At 40.4% G+C, this 17,215-nt stretch overlaps 4 protein-coding genes across 4 annotated transcripts; 1 reads left to right on the plus strand and 3 right to left on the minus strand.

The window, feature by feature from the left end:
• Nucleotides 1-318: 318 nt before the first annotated feature.
• Nucleotides 319-2,986, minus strand: pla2g1b (phospholipase A2, group IB (pancreas)). Its single transcript, XM_083672804.1, has 3 exons — nt 2,731-2,986; nt 2,087-2,223; nt 319-456 (listed from the first exon to the last, which is right to left on the minus strand). Exons 1-3 carry the CDS (start codon nt 2,898-2,900, stop codon nt 338-340), a joined length of 426 nt encoding a protein of 141 aa, XP_083528930.1. The 5' UTR covers nt 2,901-2,986; the 3' UTR covers nt 319-337.
• Nucleotides 2,987-4,216: 1,230 nt separating this feature from the next.
• On the plus strand, nt 4,217-5,291 carry LOC310807005 (phospholipase A2-like; the record flags this gene model as incomplete). Its single annotated transcript, XM_083673283.1, has 4 exons — nt 4,217-4,250; nt 4,386-4,581; nt 4,716-4,843; nt 5,142-5,291. 4 exons carry the CDS (start codon nt 4,217-4,219, stop codon nt 5,264-5,266), a joined length of 483 nt encoding a protein of 160 aa, XP_083529409.1. The 3' UTR covers nt 5,267-5,291.
• A 976-nt stretch (nt 5,292-6,267) lies between these two features.
• Nucleotides 6,268-9,167, minus strand: prkab1b (protein kinase, AMP-activated, beta 1 non-catalytic subunit, b). The gene is made up of 8 exons (XM_083672793.1): nt 9,050-9,167; nt 8,152-8,311; nt 7,700-7,869; nt 7,490-7,583; nt 7,286-7,400; nt 6,871-7,004; nt 6,702-6,770; nt 6,268-6,496 (listed from the first exon to the last, which is right to left on the minus strand). The coding sequence occupies exons 2-8, from the start codon at nt 8,293-8,295 to the stop codon at nt 6,419-6,421; spliced, it is 804 nt and encodes a 267-aa protein (XP_083528919.1). The 5' UTR covers nt 8,296-8,311; nt 9,050-9,167; the 3' UTR covers nt 6,268-6,418.
• Nucleotides 9,168-12,691: 3,524 nt separating this feature from the next.
• LOC310806636 (transmembrane protein 233-like) lies at nt 12,692-14,772 on the minus strand (the record flags this gene model as incomplete). Its single annotated transcript, XM_083672807.1, has 3 exons — nt 12,692-12,752; nt 12,992-13,126; nt 14,587-14,772. The coding sequence occupies 3 exons, from the start codon at nt 14,770-14,772 to the stop codon at nt 12,741-12,743; spliced, it is 333 nt and encodes a 110-aa protein (XP_083528933.1). The 3' UTR covers nt 12,692-12,740.
• Between the last annotated feature and the right edge of the window lie 2,443 nt (nt 14,773-17,215).

Genomic DNA, 17,215 nt, shown 5'->3' on the forward strand with positions numbered 1-17,215 from the left:
CACTGATATAAAACACGATATTCACAGGATACAGAAGAAAGTCAAGGATGACTTTCAGTAACTGTTTTGATGGTATAACATGGTGGTGTTTATGTATGCATGTAAGCACATACGGTTGTTAATCAGCACATAATATATTACTAACACGTAATATAAGGGTGTTTGATTAACATTTGGTGTAGCCTATCATTAAATAGGTGCCTATTAAAAGATAATGTTTTTTTGGGAAGATAAGAACAATAAAACACAAAGCCACATGCTTGATCATATCTGTTGTTGATTTCAAAGAGAGACATGTGCTAGTGATAACAACAGTAGGTTCAGTTCTGCTGATAGTTTAGTTGCAGCGGTCACTGGGAAGACGCACATTCTCCTCGTTGTACCCTGCCGTGGCAAAACAATTGGCTGCCTTTCTGTCACACTCACAGATAAACATCTCACATGGACTGTTGTTTTCTGTTTGACAGAGGGAGAAAAGGGGAGGGGAGAGTGAGAGAGGGGAGAGGGAGAGAGAGGAAGAGAGAGATGAGGATAAATGGCACAGTTGTAAAACTAGTATATATAGCTGCAAAATGTGTTTGAAAATGTAATGCGGCTCCCATGTAATGTCACTCCTTGAACATTACAGACACATCAGATACATAAAGTGTGTGTTGGGATGCATGTCATGTTATTCTTGTCATGGAATGCATTTGGTCAATTATGCAAAATGCCACTCTTTAATAGTGTGCACGAATTGCACAAGGTGGCTTTAAAATTAATTTCTTCCACCTGTGTTCCAGGAGGCTTGAATCTATACAAGAGTATGGCATTTGGCTACACAAGACTACACGGAGAATGTCATTGCCAAGCTCAAGAGGGTCATCTTCATTGATATACAGATGTAGGGGCCTAGAATAGCCTAAAGAGGGTGCTGTTGCATCTCCTATGTTCCCTATAGCACATACTATATACAGTGCCTTCAGAAAGTATTCAGACCCCTTCACTTTTCCACATTTTGTTGTGTTATAGACTCAATTTAAAATAGATTAAATTAAAGGCATTTGATATCAATCCCCCCCCCATCGCACCCTTCACTGGCTCTCGGTAGCAGCTTGCATCAGATTCAAGACACTGGTGCTCGCCTCCCGGGCAAAGGGAACAGCCCCTCCCTACTTGCAAGCAATGGTCAGCCCCCAAACCCCTGCCCGATCGCTCCCCTCTTCCACCTCGGCTGGCCGCCTGGCACCTCCGCTTCTATGTGGATGCAGCAGTCGCGTTACTCGGTCACGGCTTTTCACTGTCCTGGCGCCCCGCTGGTGGAACTAGCTTCCCACTGCTGTCAGGACTGCAGAGTCACCACCTATCTTCCTCCGTAGATCGAAGACCCATCTCTTCAGGCTACATCTTAACTGTCCCTCCTAAAGACCTCTTCATCCCCACTACCCCCCTGTACAGTTTCTCTACTGTAAATATTATTATTATTATTATTATTATTTAATAATAATTCTTACTTGTTCTAGCATTGTGACTGCCAATGGCCCCTGGTCCTAGCATAGATTTTCATGACTAATGGATAGATGATTCACTTACTTAGACAAATGTATTTGTTGTAAGTCGCTTTGGATAAAGGCGTCTGCTAAATGTCAAAAATGTAAATGTAAAATGTAAATGATTCCTATCAGCAAATCAGAGACCCTATAAAAACAAAGATATTAATTCCAAAATTACATGAACTATTATCGTTGCATTAAGATGGACTCAATTCAACTTACTGAGTGATTTGTTGATGACATTGTTATAATTTTAAGAGTGTCATAGCAAAGGGTCTGAATACTTATGTACATGAGGTATTTCTGTATTTCAATTTTAATAAATGTACTGACATTTCTAAAAACCTATTTTCGTTTGTCATTCTGGGGTATTGTGTGTGGATTGATGGCAAATTCTTTTAATTTAATCCATTTAAATTGAGTCTATAACACAACAAAATGTGGAAAAAGTGAAGGGGTCTGAATACTTTCCGAAGGCACTGAATGCAGTCTGAAAGTTCTATTTTTTCAAAAGGGCTATGTTTGAATCTTGCAATTATGCTTAACACACTCACCAACAGGGCAGGTGACAGTGTTGGTGTCCTGGTCACATGTGTAGCGGTATATTTCAGTGTAAGGGTTGTCTAAGATAGGCCAACATGCATCGTGCTGCATGGCATCACTGAAGCATTGGTCATGAATCTGGCAGCATCTAGAACACACACATGGGGCACAAAGAGCAATGGTTTCATAACCTTTCACACCGAACATCACAGCCTTTCATATCAAGCAAGTTTTTTTTCTTTTTCTAACCTATATCTCCACACTACTTTTCATACATTCATCTTCAACTCTGAGAGCCCAACTCTGTTCACTGCCTCTGCTGCCCCTGCTACCCCTGTCCTCTCCTACCTGCGTAGCTGTCAAGCTCATCCACAGGATGAGATTTGATTTGCATAGGAATCAATTACACACTGTGTGGATCAGGTTGTCATTACAAACTGAGCAAATGGAGAGGAACAAAACTGCTCAGGAATGCAGCCAAAGCAAGTCTGGGGAGACTTACAAAAATCTACAAAGTTGAATGGTGGAGAGGAAAAGCACAGTCGATGGGAAAAAACATCATCTCAGTCACTCTACAAAATTGGTCTATAACCAAGTGGCCAAAAAGAATCCCTTAAAGAATCCCTGCTGCCCCTGTCCTCCCCTACCTGCGCACCTGTCAAGCTGATCCACAGGTGTGCCTGAGCCGCCCATCCCACAGTAGCAGCCGTAGTCAACATAGTCCAGCAAAGGCCAGCTGTCAGGGTTGGCGCAGACAATCATCTTCCTGAACTGCCATAGCGCATAGTAGCTTGGGAACGCCAGTACTATGAGACACACAAGCATTGTGATGGAAATGGAGAGGTAACCTCAGATTTGAAGGGTCATATTCCAGGTGAAGCACACAGCGTCTTTTGCAATATACAAGTTCCATGTATGTGTAATTTGTCAAATGTTTTGCAATGCAAAGTGACTTTACTAAAGGAATCCTTTTTGCAAATTAAAGACAGTACAAACTAGTATCCTGCTCTGGTAATGAAAACAGCATCAAAGCTGTCTCACATACATACAGTGTATAAAATACTCACAGACTGGCAGACAGATAGTTAAGAACAGCAAAGTGTGAAAGCCACTCATTTTGGCATTGAAAAGATCTGGTCTGAAACTTGTGAATATATATATTGACTCATAACCTTGAGGGGCGGGCCTTGCTGATTAACACACACAGGGCCATATACACTTGAGGAGAAAGAATAGAAATGCACAAATAATTGCAAATACAGAGACACACTAATTAACACTTATGGACCTGTGTACAATGATAAAGATGCATTTCAATATTTAGATTTACATGTAAATACACCAGACTCAATAGCTCATTGTGCAAAGCTTGATCTGAGCCATGTGAAATGTGTGGGAATTTAATCATGTATTTGTTGTTTACACAGCTGTTCTGCTGGAAGTGTTCTTTGGGGGCAGTTACAAGCTAAATTCACATTGCAATGGTGTTTTGGCAATTGAAAAGATACAGAACACTACTCATGTTTTAACCCTAACCATAACTCTCTGGCTCTAAGAAAACAGTGACAGACTTGAGGACAAATGATGAAATAGTCTAATATAATTGGAAAAACCAACAAAAACAAAAACGCCTACATTACATCCAACTGTCAAACATCCAGCAGTCATGAATTCCACAATATTATTGTTCACACATAATAGCATTGTATGGTACAAAGTCCTTTAACTCAATTCTAAATAAGTAGATGTTGGTGACAAACACAATTCTAGAAAACTATTTGTGTGGGTGTCATATAACTAGGTGGTACTGTAGATCCCCATCCCAGTGCACCAATATGGTGGCAGGTGATTGATCATTAGAACATAATGGACAATCACTCGAGCTCTCATACCTAAATGTTGAGATATGGTTGAGGTCCTTCACCACTGATCTCATATGGTAATGAGACAACATATTTTTTAATTTTTTTTTTAATTTTCTGTTTTGACTTTGCTAAACACACTTTCCTGTAATGAAAGGATAATACTGTAGTGATGTAATTTTATTCCGACCGTGAAACCTTCCGTTTCTTATCTCTGAAGCCCCCTATAGCCACTATAAGAGCAGGTAAAGCTGGAGACTCCCCCCTGTTGCCGTTACCATGAATACCACTGCCATCCTGCTGCTGCTGTCTGGTAAAACTTCCTTTTCCTTTTCATCCTCTGATATCACTTAATTTCTATCTTCTAAGATTGTTGTCTTTCTTTTCACCTGCCTGAGCACTCAACAATTTTCCATGAAACTATAACATAGAACTACAATGTCTTGATAATGTGGACTGAGAGCCCTTCACCCCTCTCCTTTATCAGCCTGTGTGGCCCATGGCGCACTGCTACCTAGGGCTTTGTGGCAGTTTGGGGAGATGATCACATGCGTCCAGCCAGGGGTTAGCCCTTTTCTCTATAACAACTATGGCTGCTGGTGTGGTTTTGGGGGGACTGGGACCCCACGGGACGAGGCGGATGGGTAACTTAATCTTATTGTTTGATTTGTTTTACTCAATCCATATATTTCAATAGCAGAACATTTGACTGAGGATATTGATCATGGATTTCTTTTGAGTATTCATCAAAAACTCATCACCTTCTCCTCCCTCCCAGGTGTTGTCAGGTCCATGACCGCTGCTATGAAGCCAGCAGAAAAGGTCCAGATTGCAGACCCATTGTTGACCTCCCTTACATCAAGGTTTATGACTACTCCTGCACCAATCAGCAGGTCTCTTGTTCAGGTAATATCCTAAAACTAAACTGAAGGAATCCTAAAGTTGAAACAATAACATGAAATACAATCTAGAGTGGAACAGAACCGTTTGTTACCTTGTTATAGATGTTTGGAAATATAATTAGAAAAGATCTCTGTAGGGACAGTTATAACAGCAGGACAGACTAATAATGCTCTTGTGAGTGTCCAAGTTGTTCTGTAAAATGTTCAGATGCAAAGTAGTTGTAGGTTTGGTCCTGTATGGTTTCAGCTTTTTATGTGTACAGCCCACTGCTACTAATGCTTGTTATCACCCATATCCTCAGCCGACAACGATAAGTGCCAGGCCTCTGTGTGCGAGTGTGACCGTGTTGCTGCCCACTGTTTGGCCCAGTCAGTCTACAATGCTGAGAACAAGAACCTAGACCCCAAAGTCCACTGTGTCGAATGAGCCAATACAAACCCCCTAGTAGATCAAACATCTTAAACCACAAATTAGCATTCCCTGAAAATTAATTTTAATGAATGTAATTTTTCATGAATAATATGCATCAGCATTGATGCCAATTGATGGAGAGGTCCTGCTCTGAAAACCAACCCTGGTTCAAAACCAAACCTGATTAAAACAGTTATACGGCATTCTTTTGAGTGTTTGTTTTTGTTCATTTTGCATTTTACAGTCTTATTGCCTGCTGCAATAAGACTGCAATATTGCCTGCTACAATAAGACTGCAATATTGCCTGCTACAATAAGACTGCAATATTGCCTGCTACAATAAGACTGCAATATTGCCTGCTACAATAAGACTGTACAACTCCTCTGGCTGGCTCGATCGGGGTGATCAGAGTCAGGCTGGGGGGTGTTAAATCATACTGGACTGTTAATGATAATAATGTTTCAGATGTCTATTTTATTTTTATTCTATTATTCTATTGTCACTTTATTTTGTTGTTTGTGATGTGAGCAACTGTAATGCCTTAATTTCCCCTCGGGGATCAATAAAGTACCTATCTATCTATCTTATTTAAAAAGCACAAAGGAACTAAATTGAGATTTAAATACCTAAAAATATAGGTGGATGTATCAAGAATCAGTTTGAAATACACGATTACCTGTCTGCACTGCAACCCATACCGGTCGTTATAGGCGCGTATCTGTGTACTCACACATTTGTGTGTTTAGATATGGCAGGCTTCTACTTTTTAGTAGTTGAACAGCTGGGTTTGTCTCACTATTACACAATGGTACTTTTCCATCAAACTGATAAGTGTCTGTTTAACACATTCAGGTCATTTCTGTTTCCATGAGCTAACATTTAGATATCTAAAAACAACATTTCAGCTTTGTGTTCAACTGATATCAGGGACAGAAATACCTATATTACACAGTCAAATCTTTCTTTTGTGCTTGAAAGAGGTAAAAAATAAATAAAAAAACAATATCTTGCCACTTCCGCTGCTGTAAGTTTTTCAGTGAACTGAAAATGGTCAGATTATTATTTATAATTTATCTGTGATGTTTAATCATTGGTACAAAAAACACAATTATACAAGAGAAAAACAGAAAACATTTCTATCTCTGAGGCTTACAAGGAGATCTTGATTATATTGGCTTGTACAGTAGCGTGGTCACATACTTCTTTTTGTAGCGATGTGTTGCACTTAGAACCATTACCCCATCCTGAAATAAATAAAAATAGACATGGATCAGGCAGAATAGAAGAGAGAGAAGAGCAGATCTGAATCATCCTCTCATGAGATGCAGAGTTGCAGTCAATTAATGCAATATAAATTCAGAACTATTCCATGTCCATTAAGTCAACTGACAGAAACCAAACCTGACCCCCGCCGAGGTGAATGGCCTAGATGAAGCAGCAGTGATTTACCTTGATGGAGAGGGCATAGAGGTGGTTCAGCATCACATGGTTTGGTTCTGGAAGCAGGGCTGGGTCGCACTGTCCAAGATATAGAAGAAGAAAAAAACATGAGTACTGTATAACTAAATGAATCTCCCTGCAGCTGCACATGCTCCACAGCCGCTGGATCTTCACTCACAGATATGCCTGTGTCCTTGTTGAGCAGGACTTGCAGCAGGTGTGGTGGCAGGATGGGGGGGTTCTTGAGCTTGTCGTCTGTCTTGGTCATGTATGCTTCCTGCAGGTAGGGTCCTGGAGGAGAACTAGAGAGGTCTGCAAAGACAACAAAAAACCCAGAACATGCAAGTCATTTACTCTGCAAAACGTACGATGGACATATTATAATAATATAAATTGTCATTCTCAACACATATGAGATATGCATGAAAATTATAATATTAGTCCTCTGAATAAACACAGATTAAAAACTCTTCTTCAGTTAAACACCCTATGAGGCACATAAACTCATACATCATCACCAGCGATTCTGCTTTTGAATCCTTTACCAATAAATGGAGTTATAACAGATAACAGATGTGGAGCAGTGTCTGTACCTGACATGTCTGCGCATTCCTGCGAATCTGTCATGAGGGCATCAAAGACTTCAAAGTCAGTCGTCTTCACCTGAATGACATTATTAACGGTGCCCGTTTTGGTTGTCTGAACAGCCTGGGGAGGATGAAATGATATTGATGGAGAGAACACAGAAGAAATGGTATCATATCCATCATTCGGACAGAGAGAGGCTTTGTTCTCACCCCTGTCGGGTCGAGGGTCCACTGTCCATCTACACAGAACTTATACTGGTGTTCTCCCTCAGGCAAGTCCACAACTGCCACAAAGTTGTTCTGACTAGAGAAGTACATAACATAATTCAATAGAGCAGGAAATGTCATTAAATTATCAGTAATAAGAAATAATTATTCAAAAGTTAAAGAGCCCAAAACATCTGTACCAAACCTGCTTACCTTTTGTTAAGTGGAATCTTGGTGGCCCAATTATTGAACGAGCCAGAGACAAAAATGTCTTTGCCCGCACCAGTCCAACGGAAAACAGTAGGCCTTGCCTGACTTGGACATTTACTGTCACTCTCCAGGTCCCGCTGCCAGGCCAGAAACTCCTGTATCTCCTGAGGAGCCTTGACAGTCAGGATGGGATTTACATTAATAACATCACAAGGAATAATTAGGCAATACCAAATGGCTCTCTCAAATACATTAAATACACAAATGTACCTGTTTTTGATGAGGGTACAGACATTTCCGTCATTCAATCAAATCTATATGGGCCTAATCTATAGTTATGCAACATCAGTATTTTACCATAAGAGCCAAGGAAATGTCAGTCACTGTGTGAATGTTGTAATGCTGGTTTGATAGAAGCTGTAGGACTCTGTTCAATCTGTTCTCTGGTACTGTACCTTTGCATCCTCTCTTTGAAAAATGTCAGCATCCTCTGTGCTGTCCATCAGGATCTTAGGGTGTGCTCCGTCCTTGGCACCTTGTCCATCTCGCTGATATGACCTCTCACCCCCACTGGCCCGATCACTGCTGCTGTTCCCCATTCTGCCTCAGCATCAACTGGTAACAACCACTCTACTTATTAACACGATACTAATACAAGCCTATCTCCAGCGATGGAGTGTCGTCGTAATGGCTTTTTCGGAGCTTGCGACTTAACTCAACCATGAGTGCTCATATCTGATCGGCATCACTTATCCCAGTTTTGAAAGTATCCACGTACTCTCCACGAAATATCCAACATTTCCGAAGCCAAAATCGAAACATGGCACTCCGCGTCGCAACTGCATTTCCGCCCCTTCGTTTACAATTTATGGCGTTTAGCCAATCACCCTCTGTTTTACCTGCACACTACTATGGGCAAATGCGGAGTTCCTTGTTCGGATCTTTACACATTTAATTTGTATGGATATTCAGCAGCCTTTTTGATATTTCGTGGGGCCGCTGAAAATCTCCGATGATGTAGAGTACGTGGATACTCTCAAAACTGGGATGCCGATCTGATAAGGGTATTTGAATTTAATAAACAATTGTAACACATTATCCAACGCGCGCGCGCTCGCGCGCACACACACACACACACACACACACACACACACACACACACACACACACACACACACACACACACACACACAGGCCCTGCAGACACAATAGGCATTGTTGGCTTCCCTGGGCTATAAGATCTGCTGAATTGTCTGTCGAACTTTTGACCAGGCAACAACACAGAATGGTGACACAATAACAAACACGTCCTGTTCCATTGGTAAAACTTATCATTCGATTCGCTTTTCTTACCTTTTTTATATTCTTTAAAAAAGTTTGTAATCTATTCTATCGTGTTATCGCCATTTCCCACTGGAAAGCTCAGAGGTAAATTACATTGTAGCCTACTAGAAAAGCACACACCTCTTCCGCCTCCTGTTTCCTTCTCTAGAGGTCATGAAGTTAATAAGTCACGTCTGTCTTTAACATGTTTTGAACATTTACCGTTCGTCTGTATTTGAAAAGCTAATTCGCTTCTTGTCAACTCAACTGAATAAACTAACGAAATGTGGGGTATAGTAAACTGAAACACATTTCAGGATTTCCCTTACCATTGTGGTTGCTTAGGTAGTCCAATTTGAATGTATAAAGTGCATTCGGAAAGTTTTCAGACCCTTTAACTTTCCGAATGCAGACCAATTTTGTTATGTTACAACCTTATTCTAAAATGGATTCAGTTAATCAATCTACACACAATACCCCATAATGACAAAGCGAAAACAGGGTTTTAGAAATGTTTGCTAATTTATTAAAAATAAAAAACTTAAATATCACATTTACATAAGTATTCAGACCCTTTGCTATGACACTCGAAATTGAGCTCAGGCACAGGCCTGGGGAAGGGCACAGATCAGTATTGAAGGTCCTCAAGAACACAGTAGCCTCCATCATTCTTAAATGGAAGAAGTTTGGAACCACCAACTCTTCCTAGAGCTGGCCACCCGCCCAAACAGAGCAATAGGGGGAGAAGGGCCATCGTCAGGGAGGTGACCCAAGATCCCAACGGTCACTCTGACAGAGCTCCAGAGTTCCTCTGTGGAGATGGGATAACCTTGTAGAAGGACAACCATCTCTGCAGCACTCCACCAATCAAGCCTTTATGGTAGAGTGGCCAGAAGCCACTCCTCAGTAAAAAGCACATAAGAGCCTGCTTGGAGTTTGCCAAAAGGCACCTAAAGGACTCTCAGATCATGAGAAACAAGATTCTCTGGTCTGATGAAACCAAGATTGAACTCTTTGGCCTGAATGCCAAGCGTCACGTCTGGAGGAAACCAGGCACCACTCATTGCCTGGCCAATACCATCCCTACGGTGAAGCATGGTGGTGGCAGCATCATGCTGTGGGGATGTTTTTCAGCGGCAGGGACTGGGAGACTAGTCAGGATCGAGGGAAAGATGAATGGAGCAAAGTACAGAGAGATCCTTGATGAGACCCAAAGCACACAGCCTGAATGTCCTCGAGTGGCCAGAGCCTGGACTTGAACCCGATCTAACATCTGAAAATGGCTCTGGACCGACGCACCCCATCCCACATGACAGAGCTTGAGAGGATCTGCAGAGAAGAATGGGAAAAACTCCCCAAATACAGGTGTGCCAAGCTTGGAGCATCATACCCAAGAAGACTTGATGCTGTAATCGCTGCCAAAGGTGCTTCAACAAAGTACTGAGTAAAGGGTCTGAGTACTTTTATGTAAATGTGATTTCAGTTTTTTTATTTGTAATAATTTGGCAAACATTTCTAAACCTGTTTTTGCTTTGTCATTATGGGGTATTGTGTGTAGATTGATGAGGGGGGAAAATGAATATAATCCATTTTAGAATAAGGCTGTAACATAACAAAATGAGGAAAAAGTGAAAGGGTCTGAATACTTTCCAAATGCACTGTAGGTTTACTTTTTAGACAAGAAATTATAAATAAAAAGATTGAACTGAAGAGACAAGCTATTAGTAGATAAGATGAACCGGTTACGAATAGATAGAAATAGAAAATAAGTCCTATTTTAGATTACAAAAAATGTACAGGGAAATGCTATCTCACCAAAGTCTACACTTTGATCAAGTATTAATTTCTGCAAATGTGTCAAATATTGCATATGAATTATTTTTTAAAGCTGTTAGATTTTATTACAACACATACAAAACACACAATTCACTTAATAATGACGAGCTGCAGCCAGTTAATGTCTCTAAGACCAAACAGCCATCTGTATGACCTTGGAGGGAGCTAACCAACTGTGTGTCCGTGCACCACCATAGTTTGACTTATTTCTCTGATGCATTCTCACGGCTATCAAGTTTCCAGTCTCAAAACTGGGCCAAGCTGTACTCTGGGAGTCACATTTCTATCCACAGTGGCTCCAAAAAGTGTACACACTTAGGTAAACACAGTTAGGGGTGTAAAAAGCACCAACACCAAGCTAAACATTCAGACCCTTAGAGTTAGTAAACCACACCTAAATAGTTTTATACAACTAAGGATGGTAGACTTATGATTTTGTATTGGTTTTGTATTGTGTGTGCATGCATTCAGTTTGTTGGAGATGGTTCACTGTTGAATCCCTTGACTGAAGTTGTAATAAAGAATACTGAATGGATTGAAATGAACTCATTGATGAATGTGAGAGCCTGGAAATGACTGCAATCATTATCATAAGAACTGTCATGGTCTACTTCATCATTACCACCACCACCACCACCACCATCATCATCATCATAATCCTTATCATCATTGAATTCAGTAATCATTGAATGAAGTAATGTTGAGTTTGACCATCGCAGTAGTTGCAGCTCTGTGCCATGCCAAGGGGAAAATCTAATCTATATTTAGCCATTATAATGGTTCTAAGGTTACATATCAGAATACAGGATCCTCCAGACTCAGCAGATTGCAATTCGTGTCAAGAATGAGTGGGAATGGAGGACAGGGGGTATGGGGGGGGGGGGGGGGGGGGCAGGAATAACGTTGTGTGTGTGTGTGTGTGTGTGTGTGTGAGAAAGAGAGTGAGAGAAATAATTTGAAATTGACCATTTATTTAAATAACAACAGATATACATGTTCTAAACCACAAGTGATTGAACATCAGTTTCAGACAGTACCACATAAAAATACAGTATGACTTCAACATGTTAGGTTTAGTGTCTTTACTACTTGACTTCTAGAAAGGAAATTGTTATCAACAATTCATCAGTTCATACTTCATTAACTCATTTTTCTGCAAGGCAAGGCAATAAAGCAAAACACAAAAAGCAGCCTCAAGACAGCTATTTAATCTGTACCTTGATTTATACAGACTCATAGTGCATCAAAAAACATTTGTCAACTGTCTGACAATTTAATTGAAATTACACTGACAATGCGAAACATACACACGTAAAAAATAATGACAGGAATTATATGCCTCCAACCATCTGAACATAAATCAATTTGCTACAGTATGCATCTCAGGCTAGTGTACAAGACTTCTTACAAGACGTCTTTTCAGTATGTATAAACAATAAAAAATAAACAACATCGTAGAAAATCTCACTGTACAAAACTGCATAGTACTCTTAATGCATAGTACTTGAGTCTCAACTTCATAGATCTGCACAATCTTTATAAAGACTATGTCAGAAGAAAGGTCTCTAGGCAACTGTTCCATCACATGAGGTCAACAGCACACATAAAAGAATACTGAATGATTAAACTTGATATCCAGTCCCATTTTCTGTACAAAGTAAACTGATTAAGTTTAACCTGCAAAATATGGACAAGAAATGAAACTGAAATGAATGCTTGTAAAAAAGGATTCAAATCAAAGACGGTTGCAACTGATGATGCTCTGGAGAATGTCTGGTGTAATCATGAAAGTGCCCAGGGAAGATCTCTCTCCCTCTGGTGCAGATGATCTCTCTGTGTGAATGTTGACATCTTTCATCCTCCGTCATCATATCTCCTCCAGGAATCAGACCACCCCCTAGGGAGGAGTACGGAAATAATGTTAATAATTTTATAATAAATAAATAAATAAATATAATAATAATAATTATTATAATAATAATAATTCCATGAAGTAAATCTAAGCTTGCTATTATGATATCTCTGTTGTGCAAAATATATATATTTCGGGAACATGTCAATTTTGGGCTGACAAGAATTATACAAACATTCATTAAAAAAAACGTTTTTATTCTTTAATAATACCATTGATCATACCGTGGTAATGTGTACAATGCAGAAGGTGGTGATGATCAGGATGCCGATGATGATGGAGGCAATCGCCATGTGGAGGGCTTTCCGACCCAGCTGCTGAGATCCCTCATAGTCCTCATCATCGTAACTACTCTGGGCCTACAAGACAAATACTGGGTGAGAGATTATTGAGCAATGGGAGAGTGAGTGAGAAAAGTTCTAACCAAATCATTTGAATCAACCATCAGTAAACTGTGTAAGACCTCGTAATCCAATAATCAACAAGAATCTGTAACTGTGTGAAATGAACATACTCTGTAAATAACAGGTAGGAGGAGCGTATCTCCCTGCCTCTCAACTCAGAAACCATCTATCATTCAGCCAGTAAGTCATAAGGGAGGGAGACATATGGCAATGCTGACCCCATTCCAGACCAGTTAAAGAGATCAGAATACTATGAAAGGAGAGAAAGCAAATGCAATTTCAGTGCGTCAGATGAAAGCAGCGAGCTTGAGCTTGAATGCTAAATCATGTTTATGTGAATCACCTTCTGTGCAGTCTATCTGTCTCCCACCGTCTATTCCTTGCCTGGTATCTATAATGTTTATATTAGGAAAGGACATCAGAGTGCTATGGACGACTCAGTGTCTTGCCCTCCTCATCTTGTTTCTCACAGCCACAAAGCTGCGACAGCTGCCATTGGCACACATTTGGTGTAATGGAGGGGAAAGAGTAAACAGTGGTGTTGCCCTCCTCTCTGGAACTCCGAACCCTGTCAGTTACAGAGACACTCCAAATCTAGACGTGTTGCTCTCCACTCCACTTGTCGCTGCCCTAGCTGCTGTTTCCAATTTTGTTCAAAATCCTGTATTTAGTTATTCATTATCAATCACCCACCAGGGTCCTACACAAACAATGAACTTTGAAGCTGTACTCCTGACCTATCCATATGCTTTAGCTGTGTAACACATCAGTGGTGTAACACTGCCTTGGGGAGCCCATATATCCTATCACAGACAGAGCACACACCGTCAGCATATAGAGTATGTATGTGTGTGACACTGACAGGGAGGTCAAAGAGGTGAAGAGGCTATTTTTGTAACTCATGAGACTGAAGTTCACAGACTGACTCATCCACCATCAGATGATCATACGCCACTGATTCACTTTCACAGATGCTCCACAAGTACATCAACAGGTACTTAATGGCAACATGTGTTTCATACTGTAAGGAGCAGGCATTTCCCAGAAACAATTTAAAGTTTACATTTTCAACAGCTGCAGTCTACACACCGTACAGAAACATTTATCCACAACCCTTAGACATCCCTCAGCCCAATAATTGCAAACACATTTAATAGCTTAAATGTCTGCCCTGGCTATTCATATGCCACCAAACTGCGAAGAGACATTTTGTCATGGCTGAGGTGACATTCATGCAGTTGTACTGTTAATCAGCAGTCTTAGATCAAACAGCATTCAGTGATTAAATAATTGACCACCCTATTAATTCCTTCCATAATTGATGCTTTTCAAGAGAAGACACTTACAGTATATTCCTTTCCCATTGATGTGGAAGCAAACCACATTTGGGTGACTCAACTCTGAGTCAGACTCACCATTACAGAGAAGGCCAGGGCCACTATGTTGATGGGCCATGCTGGGCAGAAGCAGGTGAAGATGGTAAGGAAGATATAGTTCCGCAGGGGGGGAATCTCCTGTGCCTCCCCGCCCCTCAGGTGGTCAGCACTTCCATCCAGCGGGCGCTTGGCCTTTAGGTCTGGCTGTGGCGTCCCTCGAGACATCGGACCAGATCAGCAGGTCGCACTGATCAGAGACGGACGGAGTGGAGCTGAGGGACGTAGGTAGGAAAGTCAGCCAATGAATGAGGAGAAAGAACCCTGGGAGAGTGTTTTAAGACGGACTGAGGCGTGGGCTGCTGTGAAGACTGAGCAGACAGGGGGGCTCTTGCCAGAGATGGGAGATGACCTAATTACTTTCAGGGGTGAACACTATCCTCCCTTTGAGAGAGGAGGGGGGGGGGGGTGAGATAGCAGGAGAGACGGAGGAACAGGGAGATAAAAGAAAGTGAGATGGACAAAGTGATAGAAGGAGGGCTAAGGCATGAGATGCACATGGATTGAAGGAAGAAAGAGAGGCAGATCAAAATTGTGTAAAAATGACAGAGCGAAAGAGAGGTGAGAGTGAGATAGTTGAAGGACACACACACCTGGTCAAGGAGAGAGAACAGGTGAGGTGAACCTCAGATAGCAGCCTCTGGGAGCCTGCAGTGACAGGGAAAAATATAACAGTTTCCTCTGTTACGCCTCATATTTCCATTTAACCTTTGGTTAAGTTCCCAATGTGTTAAACCAACACAGCCACCCCAGACTCCAAACCTGCCATGCAGACTTGTCTCTCCCATCACCGTGACTAGAGAGCTGAGAGGCTGAGGGATAAATGTCACATCTTGTATTCTAGGCATTATTTTGCATCTCAAGAGAATTACAAACTTTAGAAAGGTGTTGCTGATAAAGAGCACCAGCTTATGCTCATTCATTCAGACATTTCTCAAATTAGAATGAGAATCTTAATATTGAGTGAGATCTTAATGTTGCCAAAAGAATTGGTGGAAAAAAATGACAACTGAAGTTGTGAGTGGAATGTTTTAAAATAATTTATTAGGAATTTTAAAAAGTTTTCCCAAAGGAAAAAAGAGAAAATATAACAGAAACAAAAAACAAAAAAACTGAAAATAGGGTTACAGTGTTGACAAGAAAGTTATCTTTTAGAGTGAACACAGAATCCAAAGGCTGTACCACCATGGTAGTCAGCAGGCTTAGAAAATGTATCAAAATCTAAAACTTGGTGATAGATTGATAGTGCCTCTTGTTCTTAAACTAACCTTAGAATGAAAACACTTTTATTATGACCTTCCAGTGCAACATCTTAATATTTCTGAACAAAATGATTCTGGTCTTTAAAAAAATGTTATATTGCTTATGGGTAACATGGCTACAGTCTGTGTAATCCAGTAGATATGCAGTGTCTCTGTCAGTGTAGAGGAGGGGTGGGGGAGAGGATAGATGAAGTCTCATAATGGATGATACACCACAGTATGGTGGGTCACCTCTGCGATAGTATTAATTTAGCACTGAAAATGTCACATTTCAAGAATGAGTCCCTTCCCTTCCACAGACACTGACAGAGACAAGGAAGTTTACATAACAAACCAAAATGGCAGTTAGAAATTCACATTTGCTACCAACATGTCTATTCCCCAACAGTGTATGACACACTTGATGCCAATATGTGTGACCCCATATACATATACAACGCTCACAAATATGAACACACACAAACGCGCACTCACACACACTCACAAAATCTGCAGAAGAATTCAGCCGTAATCATACCTTTGTGTAACAGTTTTACGGGCTGTTCCTGCATGTTTGTCCTTCATTTCTCCTTTACAACCATCACATATTCAAAAGAGCAATTCTAAAACAACAATAAAATAAAGTACCAAGTAATGAGGAAAGAAACAGAATGTTTTTCTCATATTAGAGGAGTGTCCCCCACAGCCACCTCCCACATGAATGTAACATCTCAGACTCGCTCCCAATGTTGCTAACAGGGTTTCCTGGGTGAATTCACAGTATATAAGAGAAAATCATTTCACTTTGAGAGGCCCGAGCCAATCATCAAACTTCATAATTCTTCATTTTAAAACACACAAATATCAGTTATAAACCAGAAAATAAACCCTCACATACCCTATATCATCGCATCATGTCAGTGTCATGTCTGTTGTCTAACAGAGGGATATACTATATATATATATATATATATATATATATTGTATATATATATTGTATATATATTGTATATCCCTCTGTTAGACAATATATATATATATATATATATATATATATATATATATATATATATATATATATATAGTCTATATCTGGTCTAAATTTGACTGACAAAAACTTTGTCTGAGTCTGACAATTCTTGTGATGATAAAGTATGATATGTAACAGTCCAGGTTTCCAACACCTAACAGGATTAATGACAAAAACGAACAAACCAAATAAAAAATATTTGCAAAAAAACGATCGTACCATTTCACCCAGGCTCCCCTTTCCGCCCACCCCATGCCTCCCAGCCCCCAAATTTGAGCAGGGTCCCAAAAACAGAGCTGTATTTACAATATTTTACAAAAAACAAACAGCACTCGGTTTA

This window comes from Argentina silus (assembly GCF_951799395.1).
Source record: "Argentina silus genome assembly, chromosome: 7".
Classification (NCBI taxonomy): domain Eukaryota; kingdom Metazoa; phylum Chordata; class Actinopteri; order Argentiniformes; family Argentinidae; genus Argentina; species Argentina silus.

Coding starts and splice junctions, on each gene's coding strand:
- pla2g1b (XM_083672804.1), bottom strand. CDS start 2,900: ATGCTTGTGTGTCTCATAGTACTGGCGTTCCCAAGCTACTATGCGCTA. Junction 2,224..2,730: donor CCTGTGGATCAGCTTGACAG/GTGCGCAGGTAG, acceptor TGTGTGTTCTAG/ATGCTGCCAGATTCATGACC. Junction 457..2,086: donor CACTGTCACCTGCCCTGTTG/GTGAGTGTGTTA, acceptor TCTGTCAAACAG/AAAACAACAGTCCATGTGAG.
- prkab1b (XM_083672793.1), bottom strand. CDS start 8,295: ATGGGGAACAGCAGCAGTGATCGGGCCAGTGGGGGTGAGAGGTCATAT. Junction 7,401..7,489: donor GGACCCTCGACCCGACAGGG/GTGAGAACAAAG, acceptor CATCCTCCCCAG/GCTGTTCAGACAACCAAAAC. Junction 7,005..7,285: donor GGAATGCGCAGACATGTCAG/GTACAGACACTG, acceptor TTGTCTTTGCAG/ACCTCTCTAGTTCTCCTCCA.